This window comes from Heterodontus francisci, chromosome 17 (genome assembly GCF_036365525.1).
Source record: "Heterodontus francisci isolate sHetFra1 chromosome 17, sHetFra1.hap1, whole genome shotgun sequence".
Taxonomy (NCBI): Eukaryota; Metazoa; Chordata; class Chondrichthyes; order Heterodontiformes; family Heterodontidae; genus Heterodontus; species Heterodontus francisci.
The window spans coordinates 86,019,677-86,035,618 of record NC_090387.1 but is presented as its reverse complement, the minus strand read 5'-3'; the positions used below and the strand labels follow the sequence as shown (position 1 = coordinate 86,035,618).

At 44.4% G+C, this 15,942-nt stretch overlaps 1 protein-coding gene across 1 annotated transcript in view; it reads right to left on the bottom strand.

Annotated features, from left to right (window-relative positions):
• hydin (HYDIN axonemal central pair apparatus protein) overlaps positions 1–15,942 on the bottom strand; it is a 1,234,740-nt gene that overhangs the window by 1,195,811 nt on the left and 22,987 nt on the right. Inside the window, exon 3 of the mRNA XM_068049816.1 lies at positions 11,893–12,055. Coding sequence (XP_067905917.1) covers positions 11,893–12,024 — 132 coding nt within the window. The 5' untranslated portion in view covers positions 12,025–12,055. The remainder of the gene's footprint in view (positions 1–11,892; positions 12,056–15,942) is intronic.

The following is a 15,942-nucleotide window of genomic DNA, read 5'->3' as shown; positions in this document are numbered from 1 at the left end:
GATGATGCCCCCATTAGGGATGGCGCCCTCATCCTCCTCAGCGACTGCCTCAGACTTTGGCTGGTGCTCCGGATGGCTGGAAGGGAGCACTAGCTGGGATGCAAATGGCACCCCTTCCAAACATCCCTGCACCATCAACGCCACAGACCCGGTCAAGGCTACATAGTGTGGAATTTATCCTGTGAATGTCAGTGCGCAGCTTCTGCATGCATTCCAAGTGCTGCCGCATATGACTCTCCATGAGGTTGGCCACTCTCTCAACAACATATGGCGGTGCATATGACCTGATGAACTCCTCCATTCCCTGCCCATGACTGCGCACTGCCGCAGAGAACTATGAGATGTGGGAGCACATCTGTTGCTGTTGGTCTACGTAGAGCCTCCTTTACTGTGACTCCTGAGGCCCTATATCTGTGCCCAGCTAAGCAGGGCTGTGTCTATCCTCCATCCTCCGAGCGGGGCTGCCCACAGCTGCCTCTGCCTCTGGCACCTCCTCCTGCACACTAGTACCATGCTCATCACCCATGCCACCCTATCTAACCATGTATTAGAACCCACCGTGGTGACTGTATGTGCACTGGTGGAGGGTCTGTTTGTACGGTGTGAGGGTGCCTCTTCTGAGCTTTTATGTTATTGCGTTTTGCCCAGTGATGTTGGTTTCATTGCCTTGAAGTCTGCACCTGTGAGAAACACACCAAGAGATCATGAGAGCTAGCCTTGGAGAACAGAAACCTCTGCAGTGCTGAGGCTTCTCAATGCAACTCAGCCTTCGGTATGCAGTCAGACAGGTTAGTGTGCAATGCATTCCATTAATGAACATATTGCACTCTCCAATCATCATCTCCACCACGGATGCCCATTTTGCCTTGCCCAGCATCCTCATGGTTCGCAACCTTGGCAATGTGCATGGCTCCCTCCTCCATGATGGTGATAACGTGAAGGTAGGTAACCCCTCCTCCCATCTGGGCCCTCTCGCAGGCATGAGCTTGTTTCTCCTGCAAGTACAAAAGAGAGTGATATAAGGCACTGCTGGCCTCTATGGCCAAATCTAGCTGTTCCTAGTCATTAGAAGCTGCATGTTTCAGTGCTGGCAGGTCCTCAGCAGCAGTTTGGCTCTGAGCCATTCTGAGGGGTCATTAAATACCCTGGCGGGAACACACCACCCATGTTCAGGAGCGGAATGCACCCTGAGACTCCTCAGCTGGTGTGTCTGCTGGAGGGTAAATACCCAGAGGCGTGTCCTGACAGTTGGGGGCTGCACTCACTTTAGCAGAGTGTATCGGTCATTAAATCTCTTCTTACACTGATCCCATTTCTGTGCACCACTCTCCTTCTGCTTAGGAACATAGGAAATAGGAACAGGAGTAGGCCATTCGGCCCATCGAGCCTGCTCCTCCATTCAAACAGATCATGGCTGATCATCTTTCTCTACACTTAGGTGGCCTACTCAGGAAACAGGACCTCCCTCCTCTCTCTTATGCCCTCAAGGAAAACTTCCAGGTCCGCATTCATGAATCGAGGGACTGCCCTGCCCCTGATTCCAGGCCTCAGCCTCTCCTGAGACATTCTATGATTCAATGATTTTCCAAACTGAAGGTAAGGCAGTGAAACAACAGCCACAGTAACTTGAACAGACCTGCCTCCACTCACCTGCCCGCGGCCACTAATTGCCTGTCAAACCCATCTCTAATTAAGGGGGCACTCCTGTCAACACAGGAGACGGTGACTGTTTCTCCCCCACCTGGGGGTGGGTTCAGCACCTAGAAATGGTCCCAGCTTATGATTCCTGCTCCCGGAAGGAAAATCCTGCTCTATGACTCGATGGATGGATTTTGTGTAGCCCCATGAGGCAGGATCGTCGCCAAGCGATCTTCCCAGGGCAGGATAGGCTGTCGACAGCCTTCCCACCCAGAGGCCAATGGAGGCCCTTAAGTGGCCTATTAACGGCCAATTAAGGGTCGCTTCCTGCTACCGCTGGGATCTTACCAGCAGCGGCGGGGGGTGAGGGGGGAGGCTGCCACCATGGGGGGGAGAGGTCGCCTTGTAACACGAGGAGCCCTCCCTGAGGGCTTGGTGAAGGGTGGTGGCTGACTGGCCACAATGACCCAGCCTCACCTACCTCTTGTCCAGGATTCCAGTGCTGGGCCTGAGTCCAAGGCCTCTGCAGTACCAGCAGTGGACACCGCTCCTGGGGGCCCTGCTGATACCGCCAAGCTGCCAGCCCTCTCATTGGCTGGAAGCACTTGGAGGTGGGATCCCTGTCTTTAAAGGGCCGGGGTTCCCACCTCCTGAAACTTTGAGTTAAGAAGACTGGAGGATCGCTCCGGCGGGTGGGGGCGCACAAAAAGACAGAGGCGAGGTTCCCCCCCGCCTTTTCTACCTGGTGCTGGGAGTCCTGCCTCCAGTACAAAATCCAGCCCCATGGCTCAGTGCTAGCTCAGTATCAACTGAGAAAAATTTCCCTACATAAAGCAAAATTAACCTTTGGTGTGTTGAATGTCCTTTGTAATTTTCAGAATCTATAAGCATTTTACAGTCAATGTAGTACTGAAGAAGATCACAGCAAAAATTCCCTCCCAACAACAATTTTCTTCTTTTTCAGTACGCTCATCGCCCTGTACTAGTCTATAATGGGCCACCCAGTCCAAGGTGGCCATCTATTCTTCCCTGTGGAAATTACACAAAAAGCTATCAAGAAGAATGCTTGTGTGTTCCTCAAACACAATGCATAAATAGCAGACATGGTTTAAAATGACTTTGGAGCCTTAGTAGGCATGAAGTCAATCATCCAATCACACAGCACAGAAGGAGGCCATTTAGCCCATCATGCCTGTGCTGACTCTCTGAAAGATCTATCAATTAATCCCATTCCCCCAATATTTCCCCATAGCCCTGCATTTTTTTCCCTTTTAAAGTATTCATCCAATTCCCTTTTGAAAGATACTATTGATTCTACTTCCACCACCATTTCAGGCCATGCATTCCAGATTGTGACAACTTGCTGAGTGAAAATAAAGTCACTTGATCTCTCCCTTTTTTGCGAATTATCTTAAATTTGTGTCCCCTGGCTACTGACCCTCCTGCCAGTGGAAACAATTTCTCCCGAACTACCCTCTGAAAAGCCTTCAGATTTTGAAAATCTATACTGAATATCCCCTTAACCTTTTTTCCAAGGCTCTAACAACCCTAAGCTTCTCCAATCGCTCTATATAACTGAATTACCTCATCCCGGGTAGCATTCTGGTAAATTACCTCTACACCCTCTCCAAGGCGTTGACATCCTTTCTGAAGTGTTTTGCCCTTAACTGGACACAGTACTCTAGCTGAGGCCTAACCAGTGATTTCTAAAACGTTTAACATAACTTCCTTTCTTTTGTACTCTATGCATCTATTACTAAAACCAAGAATCCTGTATGCCTTTCTTAAAAAAAGCAATATTGACATGTTCTGCCACCTTCAAAGGTGTGTGTATGCGAACCCCCAGATCTCTCTGCTCCTGCACCCCATTTAAAATGCTGCCAATGCCTCTCTCCTCATTCAGGAGTCTTTTTTTTAAATTTAGAAATTAGGATGAAGACCAAGGCCCATTTTGCATGATGCTGAAAAGAATAAAAGAGAAGATAAAAATAAATCAGGAAGTAGATGGCTGCAAACTTGGCTTTTAAAAGGGTACAGATTGCAAGAGGAAAGGAAGACCAAGGGAGGTAAGGATTTACACAATGTTATGGTCCTTGAAAACAATCGGTTAGAATAGTGTGCATCAAGTTCCAATTTAAACACAGTGAGGATGTGGGAAGCATGAAGAGTATTCAGGATGGATTATCTGGAGTTTAGAAGGAACAAGAGGGGAAAGCAAAGAGGTACAGGAATTGCAACTCAAATAATACATTCCAAATCCTTGACATTGTGACGTCAAATCCATATTAAAGCACCCAAACAATATACGATTGTCACTGATGGGCAAGAAGTAAAGGAAAAGCAAGGATGATATAAGAGCTCCTTCCTGCTGTGAACTCCTTTCTGGAATTAAAATACTGGCATTAATTTGACTATCATTCTATCTGACAATGATATTTTGACTGAACATTGATGTATCCAGCTTATTGCTAATTCCAAGCAGCAACATTAATTGCTGGAACCTTATCATGGATTGCCATGACATCAGGTGAATTGTGTTTGGAAATTAAATTTCAAAAATCAACACAGCAAAGCTTTTTAAGGATTATTTAAAATAATAAACTATGTTAGCAATTACCAAAGCACATTTACACTATATAACTTAAAAGATGTCAGACTTAACCTTGGAGGCCACTTCACCTCCAAAGTGAATGACTGGAAAATTCTAGATTTGTATAGTTCAGGCCACCAACCTGTAACCAACCACATCATGACTAATGTTGTAAAAGCATAAACATCCATGTCAAACACTCCATCATATAAATATTAGGATTTCCGGGGGTAACAAGGAGGGACAAATTAAAATACGATGGAAGTGAATGTTTTACAAATGTAGCAAGGTGTTTTGTAGACCCAACATAGTGTCACAAGGCATCAGACATCAAATTCAATAGCCCACTCCATGGTTTTCTGACCCATGTCACATCATAGTGGCCTGAAGTGTTCCATTAAGATAGTTGCTCACTCTGACAGATACTTTCTTTTTTCTTCACTGTGATCTCACAACTATTTCTATGTCTGTTTTCAGTTATGTTGAAATGTTTCAGCCCTGGATTTGGCTTCCATTGTATCACAATTCACCAAACTAATATTATTCAATGGCACATAGTTCTCCCCCATCTTTTATCTTCATTAGCAGCTCCATTTGGCAACCATCTTTAATGAAGGTGTTAAGGTGTTACAGTTATGATGCTGGACTTTGTAACACCATTATATTTTAGAAACTGTGATTTTTAAAAAGTTTAAGATGGAGTCTGAGAAGTCAGGTGACTTCTCATCCACTCTGCCTAAGGACAAGACAGAAATTTTGGTTACCAGGACAAGAGAACACAGATCAATGACTTTTTTTGAAAAACAGCGATTGCAAGGGTAACAAGTGAGAACAATGGGTTTCACCTTCCCAGATTTTCGGGTCATAAACAAGGAATCAATGATTTTGAAGATACAAATGTACCAAGCAGCTGTTAACACCTGAGAATAATGGAAGACACAGGTGACGCTGTGAAACCAGATTTCTGGAATTTATACATTGGAAAAGGGCAATAAGTTATTGACTTTTGAGTCCAGATAAATTTCACATATCTTCTGAAGGCAGACAGCCTGTAAGAAGGGAACCCAGTGGTTGCAACCTCAGAGCAGGCTGTAAGGAAGACAACCAGCATTGGTGGCCTCAAGAGGGAGAAGCACACCTTGGAAGCCTGATGCAGCGAAAGGCTGCAAAGACTGGAAACTGTTTTGAAAGTTGAAGTTTTCGGAAAAGTAGAAGGCCAACAGGATCACCAGGAATCGACTTATTCACGGATGTCCAGGTCAAAAGCGCTCGGAGAAGTGAGCAAAGAGGGCATCGATTTTTGAAAAGGTCTAGGAGATCCAATCCATTGCAACTGGGAGGCATTTGGGACTTTTAACCACAAAGACTTCGCCATCAAAGAAGACTGTGTAACGTATCAGAGTAGTGTGAGGTTTTCAAGTATTTTAATAAGTAAAGAAAATACCTTTCTTTGTAATCTAGGGTATCAGCTACTGACAAAGTACTATTCAGTTAATGGGGATTTCTTTTAGTTTAGTTGTCATAATAAAAGTCTTAAAATGTGAAATCTTGTGTTAATCTCTAAATTGTTCTGGGGGTTCATATCTCGCAATTTTAACGTTAAAAGTCTCACTGAGGTCATAACAGTTACCAACATAATAAAGAAGGTATTTTTTCTATATAAAGTAATTACAGTGAATTCAGACCTAGCCCCAGTTGAAGAGACATTTAATACAGTATAAATCTCAAAAACGTTAGGGGCAAAAAGGATTGTGTTATTTGCTTCCAACTCAAATCTAGGGAGCTCGGAATTCATAAATGTAAAACATAGATAATTAAAACAGCACAATATGTCATGCTTTCAAAATATCAGCTCCTCAGTTGTTGGGGCTTATGTAACTTACCTGGTTTACAGTTTGCATAAACATTAATCAACACAGTATGTACGCGAGAAATAACAGATTGCTTGTTTCTACCTGGTGGTCAGTGTTTACACAGAGAATTTTTCTCCAGTGAGTTAAAGCTGTTCATTTGCACTAGCGCAAGAAGCAAAATAGCAATGATAACTGTGGAGCACCATGTTGGTGTACCATGCCACGGGTTGAGAGAATTGTGGAATTACAATTATGGAGAGAGAAAGCTTTTCAATAAATGTTCCCTGGTCCCTAATGGTTTTCAATCAAATTCCAGAATAAAAGTCCATGGATTTTATGCGCATGACCTCTCATCCTACCATCTCCATTCCTTTAAAATACCCAACCAGACTACAAATTGAATCCCTTCATTTTGAAACTGTTAATCATAGCCCCTCTAAATATGTGTTTCTCCAAATAACCCTACCCTTTTCAGTCTATCCTCAAAGCTAAGAGCTCTAACTTTTGGTTTCATTCTGGCTGTCCCCCTCTGCACCTTCTCTGGAACATCACCATTTGCTGGGACCAGAACTGGCACAATGTGAGAATGCACCTGAGTCTTTTATAACCCTAGTGGTTCTCAATGCTTTCTACACAATGGTCCAAGTAATACAACCTAAAACCCTATTTACTTTCCCTACAGTAACATACACTGCTTGTGTGCTTTTAATGAGTGACCAATTATTACCCCCAGGTCTCTATCCTCATCTAGTACATTTAACAGGAACCACTAAGTGGTATAACCATACCTGGAGTTTCCTAACCCAAGTGTATGATACTATATTAAATAACATCTGTCATAGAGGGAGTATTTACAGAACTACCTAAATCAGTCTACAATCTATCCTAAACCCAGCACACATTTCTGTGAAATGGTGTAAGGAATGGGGTAGAAGCTTCACAGTAACTGAACAAGCAGCCATCAATGGTGGGATAGGGAGGAAAGCAGACCCCAGCAGTGAAGGAGCAAAACACACAAGTGGGGTGCAAGACTAGAGATCGCCATAGCAGGGCAGGCTTAGGTGACAGAGGATTCTGAAAGTGAAGATGCGAATTTTAAAGGCAAATTTATGGGGTACAGGGAACCAGCAAAGCTTAGGAATGACTGAATGGCAGTGCAAGACTTTGTGCAGAAGAGGGCGGGGCTGTAGTACTTTAGTTGTAAGTGAGTGAGGGTTGAGATAGGGAAGCCAGCTAGGAGCAGCCAATGTTCACACAGCAAAGACCCACATACAGTAAGGAGATAATGACCAGATCATCTGTTTTTAGTGATGTTGGTTAAGGACAAATATAGGCCAGGACACTGGGAGAACTCCTCTGCTCTTCTTCCAATAGTGCCGTGGGATCTTTTACATCCAACCAAGGGGACAGATGAGGCCTTGGTTTGACATCTCATCTGAAAGGTGACATCTCTGACTGTACTGCACTGGAGTGCCAAGCCCAGCTTTTGTGCTCAGGTCTCTGGAATGGGACTTGATTCCACGACCTTCTGCTCAGGCGGCAGCGCTACCACTGAGCCACATCTGACACTCACGCAGATAACAGCAGGTTGAAAGAGTTAGGGACTGTGCTGCAGAACAAAAACAGGTTGATGATGTCAGCAAGCATGGGTGACGAAGCAAAGTTGAGTAGCCAGGAAGGGAGAGGATCAGACAACAGGCTTCATAAGGTCTGAGGAGATGCAGAAGAAATGGCAGAGAATTAGCTGGGTCACGGCTTGGTAAGGTGGAGAGTAGAAAGAAGAACTGGATGTTGAGGAATAGTCAGAGAAGGCAGTATCAGCTGTATGGATGGCCTAGAGTTTCCCACATTTTGAGTCCAGAATGAGAATGGGGACTGTGGAGAAATGAGGTTTGAGGAGGAGGTTTGTGGTGATGAGGACTTTGGAGTTGTGTCTGCCCTCCAGGATGATCCTGAAGTGATAAACAGCTTTAGCCCAGGAGAAGAAGAGATGATGTAGCTTGAAGTGGTTCCTCCAGATCTGGTGGTAGCCGGACAGAGCAGTCTATCACCAAGTATGTTCAAGTTTACGATCCATAAATTTCAGCCTGAAGTGAAGACTGTTAAACCAGGGGCAATGTTGGAAGTCTGTGGCCCTCCAGGATCCAATAGGCAAAGGATGTGAAGAAATTTAACAGACATTAATTTCATCACAAGTAGCATGCCATGGCAAGGTAAGTCAGAATTTAGAAAGAGCTTCTCAGCGAGTTTGGGTACGGTGTTTTGTCCAGAGAGAGAAAGTAACAATGGAGGGATTTAGGACATACAAAAGAACATGTATAAGAGCAGAGTTAAGAAATGGTCAGAGACCATTTAATGTTAATGTTAGAGACCTCTGGAGAACTGAGATCATATGGCACAATGAATTTGTTGGGTGGACAATGTGAATGAAGATTGAAGGTGAGCAAGGAAAGGAAATCAGAGATGGGAGGATTGTGTTCAGGTGAAGTTTAAAATCAATAAGTTGAGCCATTGCTCAGTGCAGGCTCTGAGGTTGGGCAGAATGAAGTAGATTTCACCAAGGAAGGTGTCTAGGGTTCTGGAGGTTAGAAGACAAGGAGGATCCTGAAGGAGAGATGGAGAGAATAGTAAAGGACGAAATGTTCAAACACAGAAAGGAAGTCCAATGAACAGGCACACAGACTAAAGTGGGGCCTTACAAGGAATGCCACCATGGCAATTTGGGCTGAGGGCATGATGAAATTTGAAGGCAGGCAGGACAGTCTAGGTGAGCAAATAACAAAGAACAGTACAGCACAGGAACAGGCCATTTGGCCCTCCAAGCTTGCACCGATCTTGATGCTTGTCTAAACTGAAACCTTCTGCACTTCCGGGGACCGTATCCCTCTATTCCCATCCTATTCATGTATTTGTCAAGATGCCTCTTAAACGTCGCTATCGTACCTACTTCCACCACCTCCCCCGGCAGCAAGTTCCAGGCACTCACCACCCTCTGTGTAAAAAACTTGCCTCGCACATCCCCTCTAAACTTTGACCCTTGCACCTTAAACCTATGTCCCCTAGTAACTGACTCTTTCACCCTGGGAAAAAGCTTATGACTATCCACTCTGTCAATGCCACGCATAACTTTGTAAACCTCCATTATGTCGCCCCGCCACCTCCGTCGTTCCAGTGAAAACAATCCGAGTTTATCCAACCTCTCCTCATAGCTAATACCCTCCAGACCAGGCAACATCCTGGTAAACCTCTTCTGTACCCTCTACAAAACCACCACATCCTTCTGATAGTGTGGCGACCAGAATTGTACGCAATATTCCAAGTGTAGCCTAACTAAGGTTCTGTACAGCTGCAGCAGGACTTGCCAATTTTATACTCTATGCCCTGACCGATGAAGGCAAGCATGCTGCATGCCTTTTTGACTACCTTATCCACCTGCATTGCCACTTTCAGTGATCTGTGGACCTGTACGCCCAGATCTCTCTGCCTGTCAATACTCCTAAGGGTTCTGCCATTTACTGTATACGTCCCACCTGTATTAGACCTTCCAAAATGCATTACCTCACATTTGTCCGGATTAAACTCCATCTGCCATTTCTCCGCCCAAGTCTCCAACCGATCTATATCCTGCTGTATCCTTTGACAATCCTCATCATTATCCGCAACTCCACCAACCTTTGTGTCGTCCGCAAACTTACTAATCAGACCAGCTACATTTTCCTCCAAATCATTTATATATACTAAAAACAGCAAAGGACCCAGCACTGATCCCTGCGGAACACCACTAGTCACAGCCCTCCATTCAGAAAAGCACCCTTCCACTGCTACCCTCTGTCTTCTATGACCGAGCCAGTTCTGGATCCATCTTGCCAGCTCACCTCTGATCCTGTGTGACTTCACCTTTTGTATCAGTCTGCCATGAGGGACCTTGTCAAAGGCTTTACTGAAGTCCATGTAGACAACATCCACTGCCCTTCCTTCATCAATCATCTTCGTCACTTCCTCAAAAAACTCGATCAAGTTAGTGAGACACGACCTGCCCTTCACAAAACCATGCTGCCTCTCGCTAATAAGCCCATTTGTTTTCAAATGGGAGTAAATTCTGTCCCGAAGAATCCTTTCCAATAATTTCTCTACCACTGATGTAAGGCTCACCGGCCTATAATTTCCTGGATTATCCTTGCCACCCTTCTTAAACAAAGGAACAACATTGGCTATTCTCCAGTCCTCTGGAACCTCACCTGTAGCCAATGAGGATACAAAGATTTCTGTCAAGGCCCTAGCATTTCCTCCCTTGCCTCCGTCAGTATTCTGGGGTAGATCCCATCAGGCCCTGGGGACTTATCTACCTTAACGTTTTTGAAGAGGCCCAACCCCTCCTCCTTTTTGATATCGACATGACCCAGACTATCTACACTCCCTTCCCTAGACTCATCATCCACCAAGTCCTTCTCTTGGCAGAAAGCAATCTTCAGCAGTGAGCCAGGTTTCAGCCAGGCCATGGATGTTGATTTGTTTCTCCAGTACAAGGTAGTAGATAGAGAAAGCCTGATTCAAGAATCAAAAAATATCATGCAGGCCAGGAGGCAAGAGCTGACTCAATGTGGTGGGGGTGCAGGAAGGAGAAGAAATGAGAGCGAGAGAGTACGAGGGTTGGGCGTGGGGTTGACTAGGATGGGAAGAAAGTTTAAGTGGTTAGCTCAAGAGGAACGTGACAGGTGTAGGAGGGGTTTGGAGTGGTAAGGCTACAACAGTGGCTTTTATCTCACTCAGCATGGCATGAGGCAGAAAGACACAGTGAGCCAATCCAATTGGTGCAAGAATATAAGGCAGTGAGGGAGAGAAGTTCAGCAAGGGAGTAACATAGCATGGGGCAACTGGTCAGTGATATTTAGGTAAGAGGTGTAAGGGAAACAGAGAATGGAACAAGGAGAATGGTAGGTGGGGAAAGAAAGGATGTCGAAGTTGGGAAGAGATGCTCTGTTTCTGGTCAGCTTCTATTACCAAACTCAGTAAAGCAGGAGCAAGAAATCCTGCAACATTAGAAACAATGAGTTCTGGTGCAAGATGACGAAGGAGACCGTTAGGGTGAGTCTTGGGCAAAGGTGGACAGATTCTGTGGCTGACCTGAAAGGGACCAGGAGGAGGTGAAGGTCAAAGATTCCAGTTTCAGCACAGGTCCGGTGATAGCCTGAAGGAAGAGGTCCAGGCTGAGGCTGGAAGACAAATAGTCCAGTATTTGGTCTGGATGGTCAACCCTTGGGGTTAGAAAACGCTAAAGAGCCCAAGGAAGGTCATAGAATTCTGAGGCCAGTGAGGACGCCAGAGATGCTACAGGCAACCAGTTGAGCCGAGGAAAAAGATTCAGCTGAGAAAGCTGGGCAGCAGTAATACCAATCGAGAGTCATTGAATAATGGGATGTGCACAATGCAGCAAGGAGCAAAAGAGGTAATTTAGGTCACTGTCTCAGATTCCTGGCAAGAGCTGATCACAGGTGCTGGTAGAGGGGTACAGGCTGGGTCAGTGCAGTGCTGAAAAAAACAAGACAAAGAAAGCAGTCAAAAATGCCAGCCCAGCCAGCTGCCAGTGTAGAGTCAGTGACTCCAATAGGCAATGTAGTTGGTGGAGAGATTGTGGACAATAAATGTACCAACAACAGCTACTCTCAGGCCACCACCAGACCTCTCCTCCTGCTGATCCTGGTGGGAAATTGAAATCCACTCCAGGACATATGTGGAGGTGTGAGTAACATGATTACCATCTTGGTACAGCACATGCAATTGTCAGAAAATAGTGCTCACTTTTGTTCATACCTTAACATTTTTCACCTCTCTTTTGACAATCTTTGGATTGCCAGGTTCCACCACCTTGTTTTTATGTCCTTCTGGCAACTTGAAGGTGCTCTGCATTGCTTGATCAGTCATTTCCACATTGCCTGCAGCCATTTTGTACTCACTTCATCAGTACTCAGCTCATCTGTAAGACAATGAAAAAAAAGGTCAGCCGCACTGTAAGTCAAGTATTATTCTGAACAAGAGCAAGAACACCCAGCTGATGTTTCTCTTCTCTAGTGCAGGATCACTGGGATAAATTGTAGCATGCTTCACATAGCTCAAGCTGCCACCTCGTTAGCTGTTTATGGGCACTGCTGTGTTTTTCCCCCAAAACTGACTCAAATTGTGGATTGAAACCTTTAACCAGTAATACACAGCACATTTCTTATAATAACTTTCCTATCAGAATACAGAAATGGAGATTGGAGCCATTCGTCTTGTGGGTCTTGTTGCCAGTGAGCATATGGGTGCTCTGCAGGTTATATGACACACTCAATGAATAGTTTTGTACTATACACCAGTTTTGGTGTTCAGGATGCTTCAAGCATCACTGCAGACACAAGCAGCAAGATCTTCAACTTTCCCTTTAAATTCTCCCATTTTGTAATCTGACTGTTGTTACAGACAAGTGGTAAGGGGTGTGGGTGGTTCCCACTGTTCACCTCCCAACTGACCACAATCGTGTTTTGTTTAAAATGATGAGCCAGCCCGATGGTTTAACTTGCCTCACGTACGCATTCACTCACACATGCACTCTCAAGAGAAGATAGATAGAAGGTAAAGGGTAAGAGTTCAAAGTGTGGTAAGTGTTCGTGGTTTACGGTAAACCTGTTGAATCTGCTAAGTAGGGCAGTCTCTTTTAAAGATGCAGGCCTGGGTGCTTGTAGTCTTGAACTTGTTGAGGTGTTGTAGATTTCTGATGGTTAAGATTTCAGACTGGAAGTGGCTGTCACTTCAGTTCTCTGCTGCACAAAGTTCAAGTGTAGCATTAGCAGTCGGACCTCTTCTTGTTTAGGCTGGATCTTTCCACAGCCCCTGGCTCGACTGCCTTCTCTGTGATGTTGCTGTGATGCATATGTGTGATGCTGTAATTAATGACTTGGGTGAGGGAACTGAAAGTAACTTTCCAAGTTTTCAGACGACAAAAAGCTGCAGGGGGAATGTGAGCTGTGAGGAGGATGCAAAGAGGCTCCAATGTGATTTGGACAAGTTGAGTGAGTGGGCAAATGCATGGCAGATGCAGTATAATGCCGATAAATGAGAGGTTATCCACTTTGGTTGTAGAAACAGAAAGGCAGATTATCTGAATGGTGATAGATTGGCAAAGGGCGAGATGCAACAAGACCTGGGTGTCCTTGTACACCAGTCGCTGAAAGCATGCATTCAAGTGCAGCAAGCAGTTAGGAAGGCGAATGGTATGTTGGCCTTTATTGCAAGAGGATTTGAGTACAGAAGCAAGGATGTCTTGAGACCACATCTGGAGTATTGCGTGCAATTTTGGTCTCCTTATCCGAGGAAGGATGTTCTTGCCATGGAGGAGTGCAAAGAAGATTTACTAGGCTGATTCCTGGGATGGCAGGATTGACGTATGAGGAGAGATTGAATCGACTAGGCCTTATTCACTAGCGTTAAGAGGAATGAGAGGGGATTTCATAAAAACCTACAACATTCTAACAGGACTAGACAGGCTAGATGCATGGAGGATGTTCCTGATGGCTGGGTAGTCCAGAACTAGAGGTCACAGTCTCAGGATACAGGGTATGCCATTTAGAACCAAGATGAGGAGAAATTTCTTCACTCAGAGGGTGGCGAACCTGTGGAATTCTCTACCGCAGAAGGCAGTGGAGGCCAAGTCATTAAATATATTCAAGAAGGAGATAGATATAGTTGTTAATGCCAAAGGCATCAAGGGATATGGGGAGAAAGCAGGAACAGGGTACTGAATTAGATGATCAGCCATGATCTTTTTTGCATGGCGGAGCAGGCCTGAAGGACCGAATGGCCTATTCCTGCTCCTATTTTCTATGTTTCTATGTGATCTTTCCTCTCTCTCCAGAGGGTTGCCTTTAAAAGTCACAATTCATCATATTACCCAGCACATGGTCTTCTCGCCTGGTGTAGCCACACATTGGACAAGGATGTGGAATCCATGGCTATCCATTAATGTCTGGATGAGTATCATTCTGTTATGATGTGTCTACTTTGCACCTTCTTTGTTTCAGAAGAAACCCATTCAATTCAGGAATGTCTCGATGGTTTCAGGATGGAACTCCCAGGGTGGAATGTATCTTTTTGTCCTTTTGAGAGAGTGAGGCAATTTTTGAACACCCAGCCAAGGTCATCTGCCCTTTGGTGGCCGTTTTGCAGCATATTGACTTCTCTTTTTAAGAAGTGGACAATTTCAAGGAGTCCACATTGAATGAAGTTTGTATCTTAAAAGTAGGAATATGATATGTCTTTACTGGGCATGACACTGTCCTCTCGCCAACTCTGATGCCCTCTTTCTCCAACCACTTTTCCCCCCAATGTTCATCTATTTCTTCTGCAAAGTAGCATTTTTCTGGGAAAATCTGATATCAAAAGCTGTGTGGAAACATTACTTGCAAATTTACATGTTCTGCTTTTGTTTGAAAATGATAGTGAAAAACGCATATTTTAAAATGAAGATAGAATGTGCTATTTCACTGTCTCTCACAGCAGATGCGCATTGCATAGCAAACCGTACTGACTGGGACTCCACCTTTACTTGGCTTCTGTTATTCGTTTATTGATGACAGAAAAGTTGCCACTACTACTGCCACTAAATTTTCTGTACTGCCTGCGACAACTTGTAATTTATTTTAGTATCAATAAAAAGTTGCCTGATTTTGTGCTTAGAAGAAAATGCAAAATTTAACCAGAAAGTCGTAACGCTGAAACAAACCCACATTCTCTTTCCCAACACTCCTTAAAGTCACTGCAAAAGGCAACATCCATACACAACTCCTTGATTATTACTATGAACTGAAACTTAACCTTGATGCATTAAGAGAATGGGTTGCAGCAGGTCACTGAGCAAACAAGCTAACCTTTTAGTAAAAACTTGCCATTGGATGGTGCATAGGATTCCACTGCATTGCACATCAGGTCAGAATACAGATAGCATGTATTATCTGTACAAGATACTTTCCCCAGTAAATTAATCTATTAGTCAGATTTATTTACAAAATAGAATTATATACAGAAGCAAGCAATATACGGTATGCAAGAAATAAAACCACTGCAGGAGACTATCAGGTGTCAGGAGAGAGTTTGCAAGTGGCTAAAAAACCAAACCAACTTGCATAATTATATATAAAGAAACACATATGTGCACGTAAAGAAACTACCCTGTGGCACTTCACAGAGGTATAATCAAACAAAATATATGCCAAGACAAAGGAAACATTAGGAGAGGTGAAGAGGGGATATAAGGAGGTAAGAAAGGCAGGCAAAGAGGTAGAGGAGCTTCGGGAGGGAATTCTAGATTTCGAGTGCGAAATGCCTGAAGGCACGGCTGCCAATGCTGGAATGAAGGCAATAGGAATGCACAAAAGGCTTGAGTGGCAGTGTAGGATTGAGGTTATTTTATTCTAGGACTGTTAGAATTTAGTTGTCATATCCTTAAGTAGAACAGTTAAAATTGTATTCTGTATGTAACATAACCACAAAGCATGATGTTAGCTAAAGTTCTGGACAAGTCATGATGTTGAGACCCTTCATTTAAAAGTCGTTAGACTGTGGATTATCCCAGGGAGACTGTTAGCTTTTTAACTGATAAAAAACTTTAAACAATCCTTATCTGGTCATGACACTGTGAAACGAGATAAGCGCATATCAATCCCATTAAGTGGTCACTGTGGTTGAATAGCCACAGCAGGGTGGCACCGGATGAAGATATGGGCTGAATTTTATTCAGGCGCTGCACTGTGCGGCGGCGCCCTTTAAACTCAGTGGGGTGCCCACATTCAGCGGCCGCCGCAGAACCCCCGCAATATTTCGCACGGGGCC